This window comes from Copidosoma floridanum, unplaced genomic scaffold, assembly GCF_036245765.1.
Source record: "Copidosoma floridanum isolate Cflo_tuat_1 unplaced genomic scaffold, Cflo_Japanese_pri ptg000020l, whole genome shotgun sequence".
Lineage (NCBI taxonomy): Eukaryota > Metazoa > Arthropoda > Insecta > Hymenoptera > Encyrtidae > Copidosoma > Copidosoma floridanum.
Genome location: NW_028321897.1, coordinates 27,345,184 through 27,369,119, shown reverse-complemented (window position 1 = coordinate 27,369,119; position 23,936 = coordinate 27,345,184). Strand labels below are relative to the sequence as shown.

The 23,936-nt window shown below is 36.1% G+C and overlaps 1 protein-coding gene across 3 annotated transcripts in view; it reads left to right on the top strand.

Moving 5' to 3' along the window:
• The window catches only part of GlyS (glycogen [starch] synthase), a 1,005,553-nt gene that overhangs the window by 841,443 nt on the left and 140,174 nt on the right, over nucleotides 1-23,936 (top strand). For 2 of the 3 annotated variants that reach the window (XM_089593760.1, XM_089593759.1), the window contains one exon: nucleotides 22,815-23,201. The exons of the other annotated variant lie outside the window; for it this stretch is intronic. In XM_089593760.1, the coding sequence (XP_089449886.1) occupies nucleotides 22,815-23,201 (387 nt within the window). The remainder of the gene's footprint in view (nucleotides 1-22,814; nucleotides 23,202-23,936) is intronic. 3 annotated transcript variants of the gene reach the window in all.

Genomic DNA, 23,936 nt, shown 5'->3' with positions numbered 1-23,936 from the left:
TTGAGCTTAAATATCTTTACTATTTGTGTTGTAATTTAATAACTTTTCATTTGGAAAACTTCCCACTTGGTTTTTCTCTTGGAAAAAGAAGTTATGTGAATAAAAATTTCAGGTCAAACTTTGAGAGCGCTTTTTTCAATAAAATTTTGAAGATAGTTATTACATTTTACTATTTTCATTCTAGGAATAATTTTTTTCAGATACGATAGTACCGAATTTTTTTTTACTATTATTAAACTAAAGGTGTCCAAACAAGAAAAATTTATTTGTGTCAATGGTACATTATTGTCAATAAGAGGAGAAGTAATTGATTTGTCTTTTTGAAATTTATTATCTGTATATAATCTAACTAAATTATACAAAGCATCTCTTGACATGCTTTGTCGTCACAATACCTAAGAATTATATAAATATACATATACGTCGTTATATCAGTACTTTTGTCAACTAAGAGCTTAAACTTTGTTTTTTCTAAAATATTAGTTAATCTGTTGTAGCATACTAGAGCAATAACGTTCTTCATTATCTTAAGAATTTTATGCTCATCCGATTGACATTTACTTAAAAAATTTGAGTCACAGGTAATGTTTCAGAAAATTGGTAAAAGTGGATGGATTATTAAAAAACACTTAATCGTTATGTATCCATGAAGCAGCAATTTTTAATTCAGAAAAAATTTAAAATTAATTACTTTATTCTATCAATGTGTGTGGTCGATTGATTATGGTATTTTACTACATTCAGTTTTGCTATTTCAGGTGTTACTTTGCAAATAAAAAGAGTATTATATTGATGATCCTATACAGTCACTAGTGTTCTTTCTATCAGGATTGTACTTGCAAATTGTTTTTTTTATATCATCAGTTGTTGAATCACAAGTCATAATGTTGATATCTTCAACAAAGTTTTGAACTAAACAATGGATTGTAAACTAAAACTAGATAAAATGGGATAAATAAATTTTAACTGACTTTAATTTTTTATTTCAAAGTAGACCACAACCTAATAAAATATTTTATTAACTATTTTTCAAATTTTCAAACAAACTTAAAAAATTTAAGGACTCACAATCGCCTGTAAAGGGGTAGGTTTAAACAAGTAAGTACATTTTCAATGTTTTTTAGTTTATTCAAGTTTATTTTAATTATGAACTTGTTTTTACAATTGCCGTATTTATTACTTACATTTATTTGGACTTATTGCTACATTCTACCTAACGAAACTATTTAATTTGTCAATTAAAAAAAAAATATTTTGCAATTGCTTTAAAATTTGCGCTCAAACATAAACTATAATTTAAATTTTAATTTTAATTTTTCAGCATTCATTTAAAATAACTTTTTTTTATACATTTTTAATTTTAAAATTTTTCGGCACTCATTCTTTCTTACATACACTTGATTAGACTATGTAGGATTATTAGTACACCCACGGTTTATTAGTACAGGACTCTATACCTATCCTGAAGAAGTCACGTAGGGGTAGGTCATCCTTGGAGCCCTTGGGTATCTTGAGCACAGCTTAAGTGATCGACCCAAATGTTTCACCTGAGGAGCGTCTTTGCTATTCCTAGTCTCGACTACTTGGGGGTAAGTCGTCACCGCGTCTTAATCGGTGGAGCACCGAAAGTCCAAGTAGACACCAATTAATAATATTCATCCCACTGGTATACTTATGTTGATTCTCTCGATCTTGGCCTTCGTGCCCCATCCTATTCCTCTCGGCGTGTGCGTGTCGTAGTTTTTACCGGTGTAGGGTTGGACTGGCTATCGTTGGCCCAGGTGGCTACATACAATAAAGTGGCCCCCAAAAGTTATATATATATATGCACACTCGCCAAATGAAAAACAAATTTACGTTTTAAGATACGAAATGTGAACTAAAAAGTTCGAGTAATTAATTAAATAATACGCGAAGGATTGATGGTAAGATGTTTTTTATTTAATGATTAGTACAGTCTTGTATTTTTAAATTTCTAAGTTAAATATATATTCGAAAACACTGTAAGTCTTTTAATTTTTTAAATTAAAAGATGTTTTAATAATCACAACTTATAACGCAAAGAAACATTATTGAAGCCATTATTGTATCAAAAATAAATATGTAACGCAATATTTTTGGTCAAAAATTTGGTGTATAGTATCTTTTAATTTAGTAATTTCTATAACATACGATTTTTACGTATTAAACATTTTTAAAAAATTGGAAAATTTTATGACAAACTTCTAAATTAAACTTTAAGTAACTTCGACAACTCTCGTGAACTAGTAGCATTATAATGGACCGTTTCCTCATAATCGAAAGGAAAATCTTTTTTAACAGATAGTAATACGAACGACTCTAATAAATCTTGACTAAAAGTTGATCTTAATTTGTTCTTTATAATATTCAAAAGTGAGAAAATCCTCTCGCAGGAAACTTGAGTACAAGATGTGAGCTCATATTTATCCTACAAACATATAAAGCAATGTCACTAAAACCGTTGTAATCTCTAACTGCGTCAACTACTAAACTGATTTTGCTGTAATTTTGCATACTGGTTCTTGGTGATTCCGAGATGGTTTTCGCATAGTTCTTTTCTTGAAAAAGTTAATACACGCTCAAAGTTTTGATGAAACAAGTCAGCTTCGTGCTTTAGCTCAGTAGGATCCGTTAGGTGGCGTCGAGGTGAAAAACCACCCGCAACCAAAGATAGTGAAGAGTGGTTATAAGATTCCCCATTGAATAAACCGTCGTCGCAGTCGATCATAGGCACTATAACAAGAGCAGAGAATTCCGTCGTGCCGCTAGGCATCCTGGCTACCAATGACACTTTTCTTTCATGGGCAAGCGAAATAAATCGGTTTTTACCTCGGATCCCCAAAATAAAAGAGTGCCACGGAAAAACAGACGTTCAGAACGTCAACGTCTCTGGTGAAATACCAGAAAACGTTTCTAGCCAGAGCACAATCTGCTCCAGCACTTCAGAGCTTTGTGGCCATTCAACCATCCGATCTGGTGCCGTCAGAAAATTTTCTATTTCAAATGCGCTTCAGCGAAGACAGCCCTGAAGAGTACAGGCAGCCACAACGGCCTCCTTAGTGATCGTCCCAACGGCTTATCTACAGAGAAGGTATTCTCCAGGCCCACTTTCCTGACTACCGACAAACGGATGGTTATCCAGGGAACAACCTGAGGACGAGATATTCTGTGGTTAGCGGCGTACTTCCTTTCCTGTATGGTCTTTGTACATATAGGCTTAAAGGATAAGCGCCAAGCTACCTGCAGCTGGCTCTTTATTATTAAGAATAATAATAAGGAATAGCTGCAAGTTTCACCACCGGCCCTTTTTCAGGGCCATTATTAGTATTTACGTTCCTTACTTAACCGTTAATCTCATCAGTTCTTTTAAGGGCCAGCTAAGTTTAAATTACCTTGCCAACTAATACATTTTCACTACGATTTCCAGAGACGATTCGTCAACTCAAAGATTATGTAAAGCCGGCCACTATTAAACCAAGTCAGTCATTCACTGGCAGACGTTACGAGCAGAGTTGTTAGTCGCAAGGCTGGGAATCCTGGTGACCGACGACTTTATATTACCCTCTCAACTTTAAGCCTTCAACCAGGAATCACCGATCCTCTCCAAGGTCTGCACTGGGAGAACCTAACAGCTATGAAGAAAAAGTAATAAACATGAGCCAACGGGGCAGTTACCAACGGGCAAGTATCATGAAATAATCTTTCTATCTTGGACCACCAAAACAACTGAAAAAAAGATGTTTTGGACACTATCTTTGACGTTATACCAGGAGACGTTGGGAAAGAGCTCTCAAACTAGCTCCAAAGCTTCAAACCCTGAGTTATCTAAGCAGTCAAGTTTGCTGGAAACTTCAGTCAAGAAAGATTTTACTTAAGAAGCTCACTGATCCTTTTCAGGGTCATCGGACGTCGAACTTCTTTACCAACAAATATATTACAACCTAATAAAATTAAAAAAATAGACTTTAGGGCTTACAAGACTCTCAACTATGCTAAAAGTCACAAGAAGTCGAATTAGACGGAAAACTTCAAATGCATCTTACGAATACAATTTTAGGTGTCAAGAAAATGACGAAAGAATTTATTAAGTGAGAAATCAGCTTTTCACTATAACCCTCATAGTAATCTCTTAAATCTTTTGGATTTTTAAATAGGTAGAATATAAATTTTTATTTTCATTGCGATAAATAACATAGATATTAAGCTCCAGGACTTTGTAGCTCTGGTGATAAAGTTGTGAGATACGAGAAAAAATTTTTATTGATAAATTTTTTGTGAGCTTTAAATCCTTCCAGCTTTTAAAAATAGCTCTGTTCATAGATTATACGGGAAAACTGCAAATCAACGGCCTTCAAAGGCCAACGATTATTTTATGATATAAGAAATGCCCGGTACTTTTCAACATAATTATTTTTTTTTTCACTTTTTACAGCTTTTTATTTGACCAAATAAATTGTATGCATTTCGAACAAATATGTTTTTAATAAAAAGATTTTTGTTCTAAAAAGTGTCAGAACTAGATATATAATTTTTCACTAAAAATGTTTTACATTACATGTCAACACACTAAGGTGTTTCATTTAGTAAGTCTCGGGCGAAGCCGAAACGGGGAGGTGCTAGTAAGTAATATATAGGTTTGTGTACGTAGTGTTGTGACCATTCAACTCATGCAAAATTTCCAAAACGCATAGAAGACATTGACGACATTTTGCTTCCTCTTTGCATTTACCTGTATAAAAAAAAAACTTTCTTTGTCTATTTTCTTATTTACGTTTCCACCAAAAACATTTCCTAAGCCAGGTCAAGTGTTGTCTGGTACTTGTTATATTATTTTGCGAGTTGAGTTACTTCTTTAACCAAATCAATACGATCTTTCTTTGAAACTTTGTGTTTTAAGCATATTACTTTCACTAAATGCGTTTGTCGTCGGAAGATCTTTAGAACTTTTGAGTTTAAAAATCCAATGTCTTTTAGAAGATCAACATGTATAGTAAAGCAGTCATTAATCTTTAGAGCCGTAGTATAAATAATTACGTTATATACGTCAGTAGTTGTTGCAACACTTTGGCCCGTCAAAACAAACTTCCACCACTTGGGTAGGGGTCTGCTTTGACGAAGCCAAAGTGTCGCATGTAAGTATTTGTGAGGTGGGAGTATGAAAAACTGTTGAGCAGAGGGGAGAACACGCGAAATCTAAACGTCGCGGAAAGAGAGAGAGAAAGAGAGAGAGAGAGAGAGAGATGGAGAGAGAAAGAGAGATACATACGAAATCCTGGAGACGCGGAGACCGATGATGTGTAAAATAATAAGTATTTTGTTACTCACGAGGTATATTGCTTCGACGCGCGCAAATTGATCTCGCAATTTGTCTCTTTGTGTTAATTGAGTGAAAATGAACGAAGTCACACTGGGTATTTTAAATTTTATAAAAAATTTTGAAATTTGTATTAATACAATTTATTAACAAACATTGTCGATTACAAGAATAATTTTACAGTTTTTATTTTATCACATATATTTTATATTATGTATCACAACACATAATAATTGCCAATGTACATTAAAAATTTATATAACACTTCACTTCCTTTATCGATGCTAAAGCTCTAATCTATTACCTGTAATGTCCTAGTAATATACCAATCTTGCAGCGTATATGCTCGTCCGCCAATTTTCTTCAAAATAGGCAAATATTAAATAAGGGTCATTCCGGGGCACTTCCACAGCATAGTTGTACGTGTACCACGTTAGGTCGTCATATATGATTTCTCGCGGCCACATTGCTTGTAAATCAAGGAAGGAAACGACGTACCCCTGGTAATACCGATATTGATTCTCATACACAATCACTTCCATCAACACATTAACTAATGCTGGTCTGGTAAACGGGTATTACCGTAATCGTCATAAATGCTGCAAACGGAAAAACTTCCGTACAGATGGTGGTATACGGGCTTCTTCAATTTCCGCCTGATCGTTACCATCACTCACTGCTGCACCTTCAAAGAGGTCCGTCGACTCAGTTGGAAGCATTTTAGTAACTGACTTCTTTTTCTTTAAGTTCGTAAATCCGTAAATCATTTTTTACACAATGTTGCAGAATCTTCCTACCTTACACCCCTCCCTCCCATGACATGTGTAAAAACGCTAGGTATAAAAATCATCATACATACATACGAGATCAGAGGTGGATCGCACGGGTAATAAGAACGTTTTTTAGCGAGCCACGCGTCGACATAGCACATCGATACTCTATGAACCAAAGTCAGCACATTCCTGAAAGTAAGACGTCAAATACCCACTATTTAATATAAGGTAACGATTGTTTTATAACTGATCTTCTCAAATTCTTGAGAAATCAAGGTGATGGATGCTCTATACAAAATAATTTGCGCATTCCTAAAAAAAAAAAAAAAAAAAAAAAACCAAGAGTCTGCACATTCCTTAAAGTAAAGCAGTGACTCACGGGGGAAAAAGTCGACCAATCACAATTTCTTGCAAAAATATTAATAGCAGAAGAAAGACCCTCAGCCCTCAGTATCGTTTCAACATTAACAATGGAACCTTTTACAAAAGCTCATTTGATAAGCGTGCTTAGATGCTTGCTACGCGTTGCACTCGTTCGCAAACCACACATTTGCACCATGTGTGGTAGCGCCTAGAGTAGTAATTTTCAATCATTATTGATTAATATATTACTCAAAAAATTGTATTTTCTTGTCTTACATTGTCGAATAAAAACCGTGAGTAACATGTTTAAACGTGGTCTTTTTAATTATACAGTCATTCACGAAACTGTTGTAAAAGCTGTTCAAAAATTTGTCGATCGTAATCATCCATTGGCAAAAAATATCGTGCGCTGTTACCGTAAGTATACCTTCAAATTATTGCTTTTGTTTACTTTCAGTCATTAAAAATTTAGTTATACCTAGTGATAAGGCAAATGCATGATGATACACTTGGGGACGAAGTACTTTTCAATACTGATGCAATCACGGAATGTACACCGCCTACTATGAGTGGTAAGCAGACTGTATTACTATGTTAATTGATCAGGTATAATTTTTACATTTTTACTTGCAGAGAAAAATCCACAACCATCGACTAGTGGTTTAAATCGACCGATATACGAAGATATTAGTGGTGATGATGAAAAACATTCAGACACGGAAGAAGCAAGCAAAAAAGACGATTGTAGTAGTAGCAGCAGTAGTAGTAGTAGTAGTAGTAGTAGTAGTAGTAGTAGTAGTAGTAGTAGTAGTAGTAGTAGTAGTAGTAGTAGTAGTAGCAGTGACAGTAGCGAGGATGATGGTAAATATTATGAGATGCATCTTTTTCTTCAGTTATTTTCAAATATTCAAAATGTTTTTTAAGAATTACCGTTGCAGAATGGCGAAGGGGATGGTCCACGTTTTATTATTAAAAACATAACGATTAGACGATATCGTCGATTTAATTATGAAGGACGAGAAATTCAAGGTAGATTGGTAAGACCACCCCCAAATGTTAATTTATACGCATGGCTTGAGGATTGTATGAATGATTTACATAATCATTCAGTCGAAAAAAGTAATCCTGAAGACTTTATAAGTGTTACTATAAATTCTCAAATGTTTCATCATGGTCCGTTGTGGATATCTTTTAGGCCTACTCGAAATTTTATTGTTGAAGACTTATGGGATGTATTGTTTAATGCCGTCCAGAGTTCAAGTGACTTTAAAATCGATGACAGTTTGTCAATTAATTGTGCCATTATAAGTGGCATCAGTGGAAGAGGACGTGTAGCCTTGACTGAGAACAACGTATGGAAAAAGTCAATATTAACCATTAATAACAATGATAATCTTTGTTTGCCACGAGCTCTAGCAGCAGCTTACGCTTACGTCGTCCGGGGACAAATACGCACAGGTAGGCTACATAATTATTGGAACCTTATAAGACGCGATTACGGGCCCACTCAAAAGAGAGCTGCCGAAGAGCTTTTGCGATTAACAAAAATTTGTGTGCCTGATACAGGGTTTGGCCTCGCAGAAGTTCACGAGTTTCAAATTTTTTTTTCTACTCACAAGACAGCAATTGTCGTTTATTTGTTTTAAAATTTTGGGCGTGGTCATCGGCCCCTGTACGATGGTACTCATTTAGTTTTAGAGACTCAAGGACAAATCGTTTATACGTAACGATTGATGTACTATGAAAACGCTGATCATTACAAGCCTATTCTGAATTTGATCAGCGCAAGCGGTAGTTGCGGATACTGTTTACCGTGCAATAAGAGTTATTAGCGTATCAAGGATCACAGATGCTCCAACAAATGCTACAAGTGTATGCAATCTCCTCTTTGCGATGTGACGGGTCCATCAAAAAAGTGTAATTCGTGCCACAGATTATTTTTTAACTTCACGTGTTTTGAAAATCATTAAAAAAAGGGTTTGTCTAATAAATCTTTTACCGTTTGCGGAAAAATCAAAATTTGCCCGTTACGTTGCAAAACTGTGCGAATATCAAATAAGAAACATCAACATCAATGCGGTATTTCTTTTTGTTGCAATTGTAAAGAGTATTTACCCGTAAATCATCAATTTTACATTCAACCGTTAAAATTGAACAGCAAAAAACTTAATTTTTTAATTTTATTCTACGATTTTGAAACGCAGCAGACAACACCCATCGTGGGTGATGAGGAAAAAGAAATCCACGAAGTAAATCTGTGTATTGTTCAACAAGTTTGTAATGCTTGTAGCAACGTACAAGATATTTCGATAAACTGCGATCATTGCGGTATTCGAGAATATATTTTTCAAATTAATCCAATCAAACAGTTGGTAGATCTTGCTTCGGATCATCAAAAATATTTTGACAAGATCATTTGCATAGCACACAATGCACAAGGATTCGATGCTCAATTTATTTTTAAGTATATAGTGGAAAAACACGGCGAACGCGTAGTACCATCCGTTATCATGAACGGATCAAAAATAATATTGATGAAATTTATGAAAATAAAATTTATCGATAGTCTTAATGACTTTCATATGCTTTTAAGCGGCTTACCCAAGTCGTACGGTCTGTCGGAAATTGAAAAAGGTATTTTTTAACATTTTTTTAACAAGCCCGAAAATCAATCGTACATAGGTCCTCTACCGCCGCTCGACGTATATTCACCCGATAGCATGCACACGAAAGATCGAGATGAGTTTTTAAAATGGTACAATGAACAAGTAGAAAAGAATTATACATTTGACTTTAAAAGTAAAATTATAAAATACTGTAGGCAAGACATAAAAATTTTAAGATTAGCTTGATAGCTTTTCGAAAAACTTTTGAAAAATTTGAGGTGGACCCTTTTGGGTAATGCACAACGATCGCTTCGACCAGCATGCGTGTGTATAGAAAACAATTTCTGCAAAAAAATAAAATTGGTATAATACCACAAAAAGGTTACAGAATGGCTAACAATGAATCTGAAATAGCTTTAAAATGGCTTTATTGGATGGAAAAACACGTTTTCCAGCGATTTTTCCAACACGTTGGACACTACCGAGAGAGACGCTTACCAGAAGGTATCATCGTCGATGGATACTGTACTCCTCTAGATGGTGTGCATGATCATCGTGGAATCGTATTATAATTCCAAGGTTGCTTTTGGCACGGCTGCCCACGGTGTTACCGAATAAACCGAGATACCATTTTGACGACCGGAGATACAATGGAGGATAGATATGAGAAAACTTGCACGATTAACGAAACGATAAAAATGTCAAATTATGAGTTGATAGAAAAATGGGAATGCGACTTTAACCGAGAAATATGTGAAAACGAAGAACTTTCAAATTTTATTCGAAAAAATGAAAATTATTGGAGTAGAAAACCATGGAATCCACGTGATGCATTTTTCGGTGGTCGAACAGAAAACACTGTAAAAATGTACAATTGTCAGGATGGAGAAAAAATAAAATACGTTGACGTATGCTCTTTGTATCTGTATATTTGCAAACGAGGTATATTCCCCGTTGGTCATCCAACGTTATACTCTAACGAAGGGGAGTGTAAAAAAATAATAGGTGACAATAATGATATTTTCCAAGTAAATGGATTAATTATTTGTGATGTGCCACCACCTAGAAATTTGTATCATCCTGTATTACCGGTGAAAATGCACGATAAGCTTATTTTTCCTTTGTGCCGTACCTGTTGTGAGAATATGCTTTAAGAGCACTGTACCCACGACGATGAAAGAGATCGCATTCTAAGAGGTACGTGGGTATCCGAAAAAGTCAAGGTGGCTGTTCGCGTAGGTTATATCGTTAAAAATTTTTATGAAATATATCACAATATCAGGTAACACAGTATAATCAAGAAACGGACAAAGGAAGCTTATTTGCACATTATATTAACGAGTTTTTTAAACAAAAAACACTAGCTTCGGGTTACCTACCTACCTGCATATCTAATGAGCAAAAGGAATTCTATATCGACGAAATCCGTAGAACTTAAGAAATAAATCTCGACAAAAATGAGATGCATCTCAATGCTGGCTTAGGATCCGTTGCAAAATTATTACTCAATTTTTTGTGGGATAAATTTGGTCAACGTGAAAATTTGACAAAAACTGAGGTGGTGACGGTCCCAGAAAGAATAATGGAATTACTTACGAGTGCAGAAATCGATGTTAATGGTGTTTTATCCGTCAACGATGATACATTGTACGTTAACTGGAATTATAAGACTGAGGCCTTGATGACATAACCATCAAGTAACGTTGTAGTTGCCGCTTTTGTGACGGCACAAGCACGCTTAGAGCTTTTCGAGTAACTGAATTTTCTAGAAGAACGTACTCTCTATTACGACACAGATTCCGTTTTTTATGTTTCCCGAAAAGGACTGGACGATTTACCCATTGGCACGACACTAGGCAGTCTCACTGACGAATTGGCCAATAAAGGAGTTGGCGCATACATTTCTTCGTTTTTATCCGGTGGGCCAAAGTCTTACGCATATAAGATTAAAAAACCCGATGGTAGTAAAGATTATGTTTGCAAAGTTAAAGGTATCAAATTAAATTACAGCAATAGTCAAAAGATAAATTTTGACACGATTCGTGAGCTTGTTATGACTAATATTACGGAAATAAGATTGTCGAATTTTTCCATTTGTCGTACAATTTTTCACGATGTAGTGACTCAACCGGAAATAAAAACGTTTTAACCAGTCTATAGTAAAAGATATTTTGACAGCATGACCACGAGTTATCCATATGGCTACCAACGTGATGTCGCAGGAAAAGGGATATAATACATCAGAGTAGGGGAAAACACTCACTTGGTCGAGGTACGATAAAGCTGTTGGTTGGTTGGTTCATTTCCCTTTTTACAACCGATGCATCAACAAGTAAACGACAAGATGGGTTTGATGCATAGCAAAGCAAACGCTACATCCACGAGCTCTAAGAACGATGAAGATGATTGTCGAAAACCGCTTATAGAAAAAGCATGTGAAAAAAAAAAAAAAAAATACGTTTCCCAAAATAATTTTCTGAATCCGAAAAAAATGGATACTGAGTCATGAAAAATAGTTAATCCAATTGCAAAAACCGGTCCTTTTTACGACCAACACATTACTCATTTATACTAGGTAAAAATGTAATTGATTACCTGATACTCGTATCGGTGTTGCAACGGATGTTTAATGAAATACGATAAATATTTTAAAAAAGATGACATCAGCACATTCTTCACCACGAAACTTAAACCATGAATACAAAAATCATCCTTACGTACCGAAAAATGTATTTGATCGCTTTATACTCGCGTCAGCGCATTCTTGAAACCGTTGCGACGAATGTTTGATGAAACTGGATACATATTTCGAAAACTGTGACATCAGCACATTCTTTGCCACGAATCTTTAACTTTGAAAAAAAATTATTTCGATGTCAGTTACTCGTGCGGCTTCAACCTTAAAACTTGCACAAATAAGGAGGAAACTTTTTAATAAGGTAATCTTGATCCTGCGCAATAGGTGCTCCAATTGCCACGACGTTACAAGCCGATTGGTCGCCATCCATGATCGATGGTGGGGCGCGGCGGCGGCGGCGGCGAAAAGAGCTCGATTGGCTGTTGAACCGACGAAACGAGCTGATTGGTCGCACGAGCCGCCTTTGTGCTAGCCTTCCAAAAGCGCTCGCGATTTTGTGAGCGGTCCACGGAGGCCCCCGCCGTGGTCAATCAGCTTTTCGACAGAGCTTAGTTGGGCAGTATGGATACGCGATGGCAACACCCGTGGACGTGTACACTGAGTGGACCCACAGGTTGCGGAAAAACTGTGTTTGTTAGACGGTTTTTACGACACATTGTCCGTATGAGTGATACTCGATTCGAGCAGATTATTTTTTGTTACGGTGAGTGGCAGTCTAGTTACCGTGATCTCGGGAGTAATATTGAGTTTCACGAGGGATCACCACAAAACAGCGATTGGGTGGGCGATCATAGATCAAAACTGATTATTATTGACGATTTAATGCGCGAATCATCCGGTACTAGCGGTATCGTTGATTTATTTACTAAAGGTAGTCATCATAACAATTTGAGCGTTATTTTTATCACGCAAAATATATTTCATTAAGGTAAGAGTCAACGCGATATATTGCTAAACTCGAAATACATTGTCATCTTTAGAAATTTACGAGATCGCGCTCAAATACAACATTTTTTGAGGCAAGTGTGCCCAGAAAATCCTCGGTTCTTGCAAGAAGCTTATTGAGACGCTACTTCCCGGCCATTTGGTTACCTTTTTTTGGACCTCAAACGAAATACACTGGACAATTGTCGATTTCGAACTTGTATTTTTCCGAATGACGAGAATCTGTACGTATGCGTGGCTAAGAAACAGATGAAAGGAAGCGACACGATGAACCATGGTCTAATCGCGTCGTTGTAATGGCACTAAAGTTACGTTCCCCATTTGGTCAAGAGCACGTTGCCATTTTGAGAGCTCTTTATCATCTCGACACTGAACAACAGAGAGCTCTGTTGCGCAAAGCAGAAAAGACGCTAATCAAGCACATTTGTGAGTGTGCTTTGAACATTCTCGAAGAAAATGTTTCACTAATTGCGGTGCACAAAAAACGCTTGCGTAGACACGCCAGCGTTCTCAGAAAGCTTGCGAACGCAAAAATTCATCCGTCGTCAAAGAAAAAAATCATCGTAAAACAGGGAGGGAGTTTCTTACCTACTTTGTTGGGTCCACTCCTCGGAACGGTGTTGTCGATGCTGTAACAAATATGGAACACGTAATTAAAATGATTCTTCTGCCTCAAGAAAGCGTGGATCGATTGTTAAGCGCGTTTCTCAACGATGGTCTGAAGTCTGTGCAAACGCTGGGCACAACAATGAGTTGGCTCGACGCAGAAATGAACGACATCTTGAATTTACCGTATACCGATGAGCGAGAAAAATGGAAGAAGTACCAACAAATTTTACAACAATATTTGCACCTTAAAAAATTGGACAGCGAAAGAAAATGACATGCGGACACGATCACGGAGAACACCAAGATATCGCAAGATAACGATACCTCTGACGACGACGTCGACGAGGACGAAGAGAAACGTAAAGAGGAGGAAAAGCAGGATACCGAGGTTATCGAAAGCGTACCGAAAAAGTTTCGTCAAAAAACTGCACTTATCATACGACGATTGCGCGCTACTGGTAACTTTGAGTGGACCAATGAACATACCGTCATCATAGGTAGCGTTCGCATACCACAGTCGAACATTGTCGAACTGGTGAACAATGCCTTGAGGAACAGAAAAAAAACGCACACCAGTGGGCCGAGATCAGTTTGCAGTGGCACTTCGTATGGCAAACATTCCGCAAGAGTGTGTCGGAAACACTCAAGTATTAAGATTACTGATCAACGACGTCGACGACGACAACGACGACGACGACGACGATAAATCAAAATCACCAAATAAGAGTCCGAGATCTACGTCGAATAGTGAAAGTTTTCTTGATAAAAGTAGTGCTGAATCAACGACGTCACCGAATAATAGACAAAAGTTTAGAAAAGCTGTGCTTTCGTCGATTCAAGTACAAAGATGGCGTCGATTGAGCGGAAAAGTGACCAAGGCGAAGAAACAGAAGTGAAACTCGAGGAGGAGGAAAAGAATAGTGCTCTCAACGCTTTAATCGGCTTGCTACCGTTTGAGATGCATGTACCTGGATACAAATTTTGCGATTCTGGAACGAAGCTATCAAAGCGTATTGAGCCCGGTAATGTAGGTATAAATCCCTTGGACGAAGTATGTCGTCAGCACAATCTTGCCTACGCTACGGAGAAGAAGGGTCAACGTGTAAAAGCCGATCGGGCGTTGGCTGAATTTGCTTTTTCGCGTATGGTTTCCGGAGAAACACCGCTGGATGAGCGAACAGTCGCTTTATTGACAGCATGCTGCATGTGTAGCAAGATTACATTTGAGAAGTTTTTTTCGCGCATCAAGAGAGCCATTGGCCCTAAGTCTAAAAAAAATAAAAAAAAGAATAATGCATAAGACATTGCAAAAACTTTACTACGAAGCGGCGCGGCGCGACCAACTGCATACGCTGGTGGTAACAAACTTGTAAGTGCTGTGAAAAATAAATTTTTGCGATCGAACGTTATTAGTTGGCTAGTAAGTCAAGATACCTATAATTTACATAGGCCTATAAGAAATCGCTTTTACAGAAGAAGCTATAACGTGCGTAACTTTGACGATGTGTGGGAAGCTGATTTAGTGGACTTGAGAACCTTAAAAACTTACAATAATGGCTACGCTTATGTTCTCGTTGTCATCGATGTCATCAGCAAATACGCTTGGGCGGTACCTATCAAGGATAAAACATCGAAGCGATGATCGTACACCAATGTGTCTCCAAACGGATAAAGGTAAAAAATTTGTAGGACGTGAAATGCAATCCGTTTTACGAGATAATGAAATTAAATACAGGGTAGCACGTAGCCAACAGACAAAGGCTGCAATAGCCGAACGTTTTATAAGAACTATTAAAGAAAGAATGTAGCGATACTTTACACACGCAAACAATCGACGCTTTGTAGACATTCTTCCAAGTATAATAGAGTCAAACAACCGCACAAAGCATTCGTCAACAAAGACGGCGCCAGCTGACGTGACTTTGCACAATGTTGCACGAGCACGAGAAAACATAAAGCAACGATATGATAGACATATTTATAAAAATCCAAAGTACAACGTTGGAGATTTAGTTCGTATCAGTAAGACGAGAAGTGTCTTTGCCAAAGGTTATGAAAGCGGTTGGACTTTAGAGTTATTTAGAATTGTACGTATCTCTTGCACGCGACAACCTCCAGTTTATTTTCTCAGAGATTTAGCTGACGAAGACATTGACGGTTTCTTTTACGAGGAAGAGTTGAGCAGAGTACAAAAGGAATTGAGCGAGAGCTTCTTTGAGGTTGACAAGATATTGAAAAGTCGAGGTAAAGGACGTTCTAAAGGACTTTTCGTCAGCTGGAAGGGATATCCTGAAAAATTTAATTCCTGGGTAAAAAGTTAGTATTTAAAAGATATAAAATGAAGGACGACTTTCACGTTATGTTGCCTAGCAACAGTAGCATGCAGTATTATACTGATAATACTACTACGCACTACGTGACAAAATTACCTCAGAAAATTAGTTTGCAAGGTCAATGGAGTGTTGGTATAACAGAAATTCAATTACCATTAACGTTTTAACATGTGATAAAAAATAACGAAAGAAAAATGGCCCTACAATATATGCCTTGACTACACAATAATGTACACAGAAAGTCCGGTGATTCATGTAGATAATTACATACAACCCGGTCTATACACAAATATTGAAGAAATGATACAAGAAATCAATAGCTTCGATACCACACAAGATCACGTGATTTTCAGTTTGGAAAGGGGTGGTTACGTAGCGGCTAAGTTAGTCTGTTCCGAAACAGTGCGCAGTGAATACATGTTTCGCTATTTAATATTGTCCGAAAAATTATATAAAATCTTGGGCTTTAAAAGTACAACGAGTCTTTTCTTGGAAAATAATAAAATTCGATCCATTAATCCAGCAAATCTCGCCAATGCTTTGCCGTCAATGCTCATGATTTACAGCGACCTCTGTGAACCATACATTGTAGGAGACGTTTAATCGCGTTCGTTGCGGACGGTGTCGTTGGATCTTCAAGTTTACGCGTACGGTTGTGTTAAAAATAAAATTTTCTCACCACCTATGTATATACCATTATTGTTCAACTCCTTTCACAACATCGAAATCGATATAAGGGACCCGACCGGTCCCCCCATACCATTCGACTTTGGGACACTGATAGTAACGCTTCACTTTAAACGAATCGATTAAAAATTATAGATCCTTACGAGGACTACTTTATTACACAAAGTGGTGGTGGTGGTGGAAGTCTGATCACAATTTATGGAAACAGTGAAGGAGGTATTGGACGCATTTACGTTAGAACGCCCTATCAACGAGGACATGGAGGTATCGGATCGTTTCTTGCTGGAGTATTTCGACGAGTTTTACCACTCATTAAACGAGGTGCCAAAGCGGTTGGCAAAGAAGCTGTTCGTGCAGGTATGAACATTATGTCTGACGTCACTGCTGAAAATATACCTTTCAAAGAGACATTCCGCACTCGTGTGATGGAGTCTGATCATGCGCTGAAGAGAAAAGCCGAGGAAAAATTGAACAAGCTGATGTAAGGATCGGGATATAAACTCGGACGGTGCGACGAACCATTTCAGTTGCAATTGCTTCGTAGAACTGTGCAGTCTAGGCGTGGTCGGCGTAAGAGTAAAAAGAAAAAAACTAAGAAAGCGTGTTAGCAAGAGTAAAAGAAGAAGAGAACAATAAAAGGAAAAAAAAGAAGGGACAGAGAACTACAAGAGATATTTTTGAAAGTTAAATTTTTTAAAAATGGCTTTTTTGCACAGTCACTCATGCAAGTGCTTAAAGTCTGAGCTTCTTTTGTTTGATACTCCGCTGACTCAAACAACTATCAAGGGATCGCACTGAATTCAATACAAGCCGATATCATCGCTCACGGATGATTCACCAATCGAATTTGTCGTACCAGGTAATGGTAACGAATACATCGATCTTGCGCACACGATGCTCAGTCTTCGTGTCAAGTTGGCCGTCAATGAAGATAATGAATTAAATACTGACGTAGCATCTAAAATCTCAAAGACGGGACCAATCAATAATTTTATGCATTCGTTGTTCAATCAAGTCGATGTGTTTTTTAATCAGAAACCTGAATCGCCTCCTAACAACGCGTACGCTTACAGAGCGTATTTGAAAACTTTATTGAATTACGCTCCTGCGGCAAAATCATCCCATTTAACGAGTGCATTATGATACGACGATACGGCGACAAAGATGGACGATGTGTTGGATGCCAACGCGGGTCTCGTCAAGTGACGTACACTACTACCAGCAAAGAAACCGATTGACCTGATTGGTCATCTTGATTGCGATGTATGCAATCAGGAAAAATTACTCATCAATGGCGTTGAGGTGAGGATGCGAGTAGTAAGATCTCGCGATGCATTTTGTCTCATAGACACTTTAAACTTGGTTTCCGTTCGTTCCGAAGAAGCAAATCTTTTAGTGAGACGCGTTAAAGTAAGCCCATCTATTTTATTAGCTCATACCAAAGCTCTGTCAAAGAGTACAGCAAAATATCCGCTCACGCGTGTCGAAGTAAAAGCTGTGACGATGCATAGTGGTATTCACGGCAAAACTTTAGATAATATTATTTTGGGTCAGTTATCTAAGCGAATAATCGTCGGTTTCGTGAAAAATCAAGCTTATAATGGCGATCGTACTATGAATCCGTTTAATTTTCATCATTTCAATATAAATTTTCTTTGTTTGTACATTGACGGTGTTCAAGTTCCTTCCAAATCATTACAGCCAGACTTTAAAACGAATAATTTATACGTAGATGCTTATCATACCTTGTTTTCGGGCACAGGCGTTCACTTTCTCAATGAAGGAAACCACATTGATCGCGATTCTTATCCCAACGGTTACTGTCTCTTTGCTTTTGATTTAACACTGGATTTATCGGCCAACGAATGTTCTCATTGGAACCTAATTAAACGCGGCAGTATTAGATTGGACGTTTGGTTTGCGGACGCTCTAACTTCGACTGTTAATTGTATAGTGTATGCCGAGTACGAGAATATTCTCGAAATTGATGCGTCACGTCAAGTCATGGTCAACTTTAGCGGTTAGATGGCACCACTTACTACATATATTATACTTACACTCACTACTCGGACACGCCAATCGTTTCTCGGGTTAGTTGCTGCTGGTACGCTCAATCATCCATAAATTGCAATTTAGCTTGTAGTCGACATTCAGTATTTCAAGGTGAAGAAAGACGTAATAGTGCCGAAAGAAGTTGCTATCGTTGCTTTGAACAATGACTTTTACGCTCATTGGGTGGTGACACCTCCTTGTCGTTTGCAAAAATTAAGTAAGGATGCGCAACGACATAGATTTGGTTGTCCAGACATTATTATGGCCTTGATTTCTTTGAGGGTGAAGTACCTTTAAAAGCAATTTTCAAAATTTTGAATGATATTGGAGGAAGTGCGAGAAAAATTTACGTTAGAGGTTGCGAAAAGTGGTACGATTTACATAAAATAGCTCTTTGTCAAGTAATAAATTTAGAATACGATATTGACTGTCCGCCTTTAAAAGATTCATCATTGGTTGTGCATTGTATGCATCACGCATTAAAACCAAATCATCAAAAATATCGGTGTGCCTTAAATAACGCTCATAAGCTGAAATCTTGGCTCTGTGAACGTAATGGACAGCCTACAGATACTGCAGATTCTGTCGCAAATGACAACGCATACCACCGGTGTGTTCCCAGCCGATCAAATCCCATGGGTGTGGACGAAACCGACAGCTCTCGTCATTAACACTGACGATCACACAAAACCAGGTATGCATTGAATTGCTATGTACGTTGATGCACATTCCAATGGTTTATATTTCGATAGCTATTGTATGCAACCTTTTGTACCGCAGCACATTAATCGATTTCGTAAAAATTGTAAGAAACTGCGTTGGAATGTCAAACAGTTACAAAGCATATCTTTAAACGTATGTGGTCAGTTTTGTTTGATGTTTTTGTTTTACATGAGCAACGGTTTAGGTTTTCAAAAATTTCTCGACAATTTTTCCGCTGATTTAAAAAAGAATGACGAAATCGCCAGACGTTTTATGTCATTGAGATGTAGCAAAAAAAATTTGAGAAGCTTGGTGTCGGTCGGTAGCGGTTGTCTGGTAAAATGTTTACAAAAAAGTAGCAGTAAAATGTCTTCCATATAAGTGTATCCATGAATATACTTGCAGTTTGCGCATTCTTGAACATCTAGTGACAGATACTAATGTTACATTATTATGAATTCTAAAAATAAACGATGTCAGCGTTTTGCGGTCCTACCTCTGAATGTTTGTAGTTTGTAAAAAATTTCATACGCAGCGTTTTTTTATCCGCGCGCGATACATGATCATACTTGCTTTATTTAACGTTATCCTGAATGTGTTGTCAACGCAATTTTTTATGCTGAAACGTGACTTACCACCTCCAAACGTTCTTCACACTGTCTCTTTTGAGCTACAACTAGTATAAAAAGTCGGATTAGTCGTTAGTCTCTGCCTGCTCGTCATATCGTCAGTACAATTGAACAGAAAAATAGAGTTCCAGAAAAAGATGGTTGGGTCGTCAGTAGCAATCGATCTCTCTAGCGCAAAACAGTATCAACAGTCACCTACGCAGATTTATTGCAAGCTTTATGGCTTGAATAAATCATTTGGCAAAAAAGTCATAGTTGGTCTTGAATATAAGAAATTACTTGACAACGATTGGGAACCTGTAGTTCGTCTATTAGGCACAGATTTCAAAGGGATTCCTTTCAAAATTTTGGATTGGAATGAATTCAAATTGGCGTTTATAGACATTGAGAAGTATTTTACCACGGACGACAGCAACTTGCAGGACATTAAAATTTATGGGTCCAACTGGTCTCTAAAGTTTACTGTAAGTTATAACGACAAGGCTATTGAGCTTGAAGAAGGACGAAAACAAGGTGTGAGTGGTAGTGTCGCGAAGCAATATCGTCGTAGTTTAGTTCTAAAAAAGGTGACCTTTGATCATTGAAGTGAATTCATTGTCAAATGTATTGATTGTAATTTACGTATATTGAGTGATTTGTCGGATTTGATGCCTACTGTTGTGCAGAAGTTTGTAGATTATATTTCAGAAAAATGTAGTTATATGTATGAAGCGCAAATCGATTTTTATAGATCTGATATTGTGAAGAAAATTGTAAGAGATATGAATGATTCAGATGTAGAGAGCATGCATGAAAAAGTCGTGTCTACAGATACGAAGAAATGCGAATATTTAACAAAAGAATGTGTATGCGATTTTATATACAATATTGCGTCATTTCATACAATGGCACTTGTAGAGGCTTTGAATTCTAAAATGAATTAATAAACGTATGTACCTTTGTTGTTACTTACCTAAAATTAACACCACATCCTTATAAATCACATTTTATTTTGATGTCATGAAAAAAATTTAAAAATATGTTGGACCCTTTATATTGAAGAAACCTATTAATATTATTTAAAAAATACCCATACTAAGCGAGAGGGAGAATTTTTAACCTATCTAGTATCTCAAAAGTGGGGGAGCCCTCTCTTCACGCTTAAAGTTGGGAGGAGCCCTAATTGTGGTGGGGTCATGTCCCCCACCTCACATGCCTCGCCTTTGCTCATGATGGAAAGCTCCTACGTAGGTGGTGGGGGTTTGTTGTGACGGGCCAAAGTGTTGCAACAACTATTTACGTCCCTTTTATATTTTTTCAATGGGTCGTTATAAATCTTTCTTGCTTCATTATTAGCTAACTCTCCATCTCTTCTTTTTCATCAATATCTTCTTCTGTGGTAAGCTGCATTGAATTTTCATGTCAATTTCTTTTTGATTGAGTTCTCAGTCGATATGATTTACAAAATTCGTAGTATAATCATGTATTTTATCAAACTCTTTTTTTTTTTTCACCGATTTCTTTGTAAAAATTTTAAAAGAGTTGATACCCTACTCAGTAATTCAAACCACTTTTTTGAAGATAATTTGAAACAGGAGTTGTTATTATGAATACATCTTGTAAGATACTTTATCACTTTATTTACAAATATTGTTGATAGAAGTATAACAATATCACCATGAACTTGTTAAGCAAGATGCTTTGCTTTTTTGCTTGGTACTTTTTTGTAAGGAGATTTTAACATGGATGTCTTATATTTGATCATACTTGCAAATTAAAAGAACTTTTTTAAGGAAGTTTCCGTAATTTACACTTTCGTTAGTTAGATCTGCAGCATTTTCACAAAATACTCTATAAGCTAGACCTTCATTACCTATAAAAAGAATGATATTAATTATTCGTTTGATTACTTGTGTTTTGATTTCGATATCACTGTGTCGTCGTTCTGCCATGTTTGTGTCTATTAAGGTATTAATATCTTTATTCTGAATGCATGTAGCTGATCACACAATTTTCATGTTTAGCGGCATTTTCATGCTTTTTAATTTGACTATAGATGTGTTGAACGTCAACGGTAAGCCCAACAACAAATGGACTTTCTCTGCGAAAAGAAGATACTATACAAATATTGCAGCACAATTTATTAATAAGAAATCCATTTACGGAAAACTTTAGTTCTATCGTATGAAGATTGATTGTAGATTTTATTTGCTTTCAATGGGAGATCAATATATTTATCACTTGGTTGTACTGGATGATGCTTCATGAATGCAATCTTTTTTGCTTTAATTGCTTATTATTTATAAGGGATGTCTGATTCTTGATGAAGACTTAATGCAGATAGATTATCTACTGTTACTTCTGCAGTTTTTTTCTGGAGATTTTTTCCTGAAATATTGTACTATCCAAAAAGGCAACCATCGAAATACATGGTTTATTTTATTTATAAGGTAGTATAAGGTTTTGATAAGTTTATGGTAGAGTATCATTAAATTAAAAATCGAAGTTAAAATAAGTATCAAACAGTCTGTAATTAAAGAACATCTACTTCTTAACATATAAGTTAAAGGGTTAAAATATAATTTTGGAGTTTCAAATTATCTAGAAGTTTTTAGTAAGTTTTTCAAAGCCGTGTATAATACTCTAATGTTATGTTGCAATTAATTTCTAAAGTCAATTATTAGCTTGTACGCTATGCTATTAGTATGTTTTACAAGTTGTCTCAAAGAATATTTTTTCAACACTATTACTCTAAATAAATTTGTCACATATTTTTCTCCACTCCGTAAGTGGAAGTATTGAGCCTTGTAAAGTGTTTGTCATGAGATAATATTTATTGTAAGTAGGTTATATTACAGCTAAGGGGCTGACAGTATGACAGCACAAGGTAAAGTTAAACTTTTAATTACTGGTCCAGGCCACAGTTTTTCGAAAAACAAATCTTATATAACGGCTGTTGGTATTTGTAAGCAAAACAATTCATACTTCATTAAATCAGTTTTTGATAGAAAAGTTTTTACTAGATCATCTACGTCGTTAAGAGTTTCATTTATTAATTTTTAGTTACATTTAAATAGTATTCCTCATTTATTTCATAAATATTTTGATTCAACTTTGGAGTGATCAAAGTTTTATTTAAATTAAGATTAGAAGTATTTTACAGATTGTTTTTCATCCTGAATTTTTGTCATCAACAAATCCACTTTTTGGCCTCGACTACGAAGAGTTTGTACGTGGGTGTCATTTGGGAGTGTTTCCGTCCTACTACGAGCCGTGGGGCTATACTCCAGCTGAATGTACTGTTATGGGTATACCAAGTATTACAACAAATTTATCTGGATTTGGATGTTTCATGCAGGAACACGTTGCAGATCCTATGAGTTATGGGATTTATATCGTAGATCGACGGTTTATAAGCTTAGAAGCAAGTATACAGCAACTTGCTCAGTATATGTTTGACTTTTGTCGACTTAATAGACGACAGAGAATCATACAAAGAAATAGAACTGAACGGTTAAGTGATCTTTTAGACTGGAGAAATTTAAGCGTGGTAAGCTCATTTATATATTTTTTACGTAAAATATCAATAAAAATCTTTTTATGATCAAAAGATGTTATTTCGATTAAAGATATATTTTTGCTTGCCTAAGTTTGTAAAGTATTTTACTTTTTACCTCATCTGAGAATAAATAGTAATTTTAGTTATGTTTAAAGGAAAAAAATACTGTTCAATTAGTCAATTTCAGTACAAAGAGTTTAAAATTTTATCAATTTTTTTGAGTTCTAATTATAAATCGAAAAAGTCAATACTACATCGTAAATTGCATAAAACAATTCTTATCCTGTCTTCAATTAATGACTACGTAATAAAAGTCTTCTTGTTTGTTATATGATTGGTAAATTCAAATCAAGTAAGTTATTTAGCCAGACTTTTGTCAAGGTCTATTGCACTAAATATCATGAAAACCTGGAACAAAATTAAAACAATTAATTCCAATCCATTTTGAAGTTTAATAACGAATACTGAAGAACCACATAAATAATGTGGACATTAGTTCGTTTTAAGGACTGACGCTTTCCAGGCTAAGGATTTTTTAGCTTAATGGCTAAATTTACTAACTAAATGACACAGAAAACTATACATTGCAAAAGATATAAGTATATTGAAATAACAAAGTAAAAAAGCTCCTGACACAACGAATGATATGTCTTTCTTAGCAATTTTACGTCTTATTTTCTAATTAATGTATTGTTACAGAAATTAATACATTCATAATTTGCGATA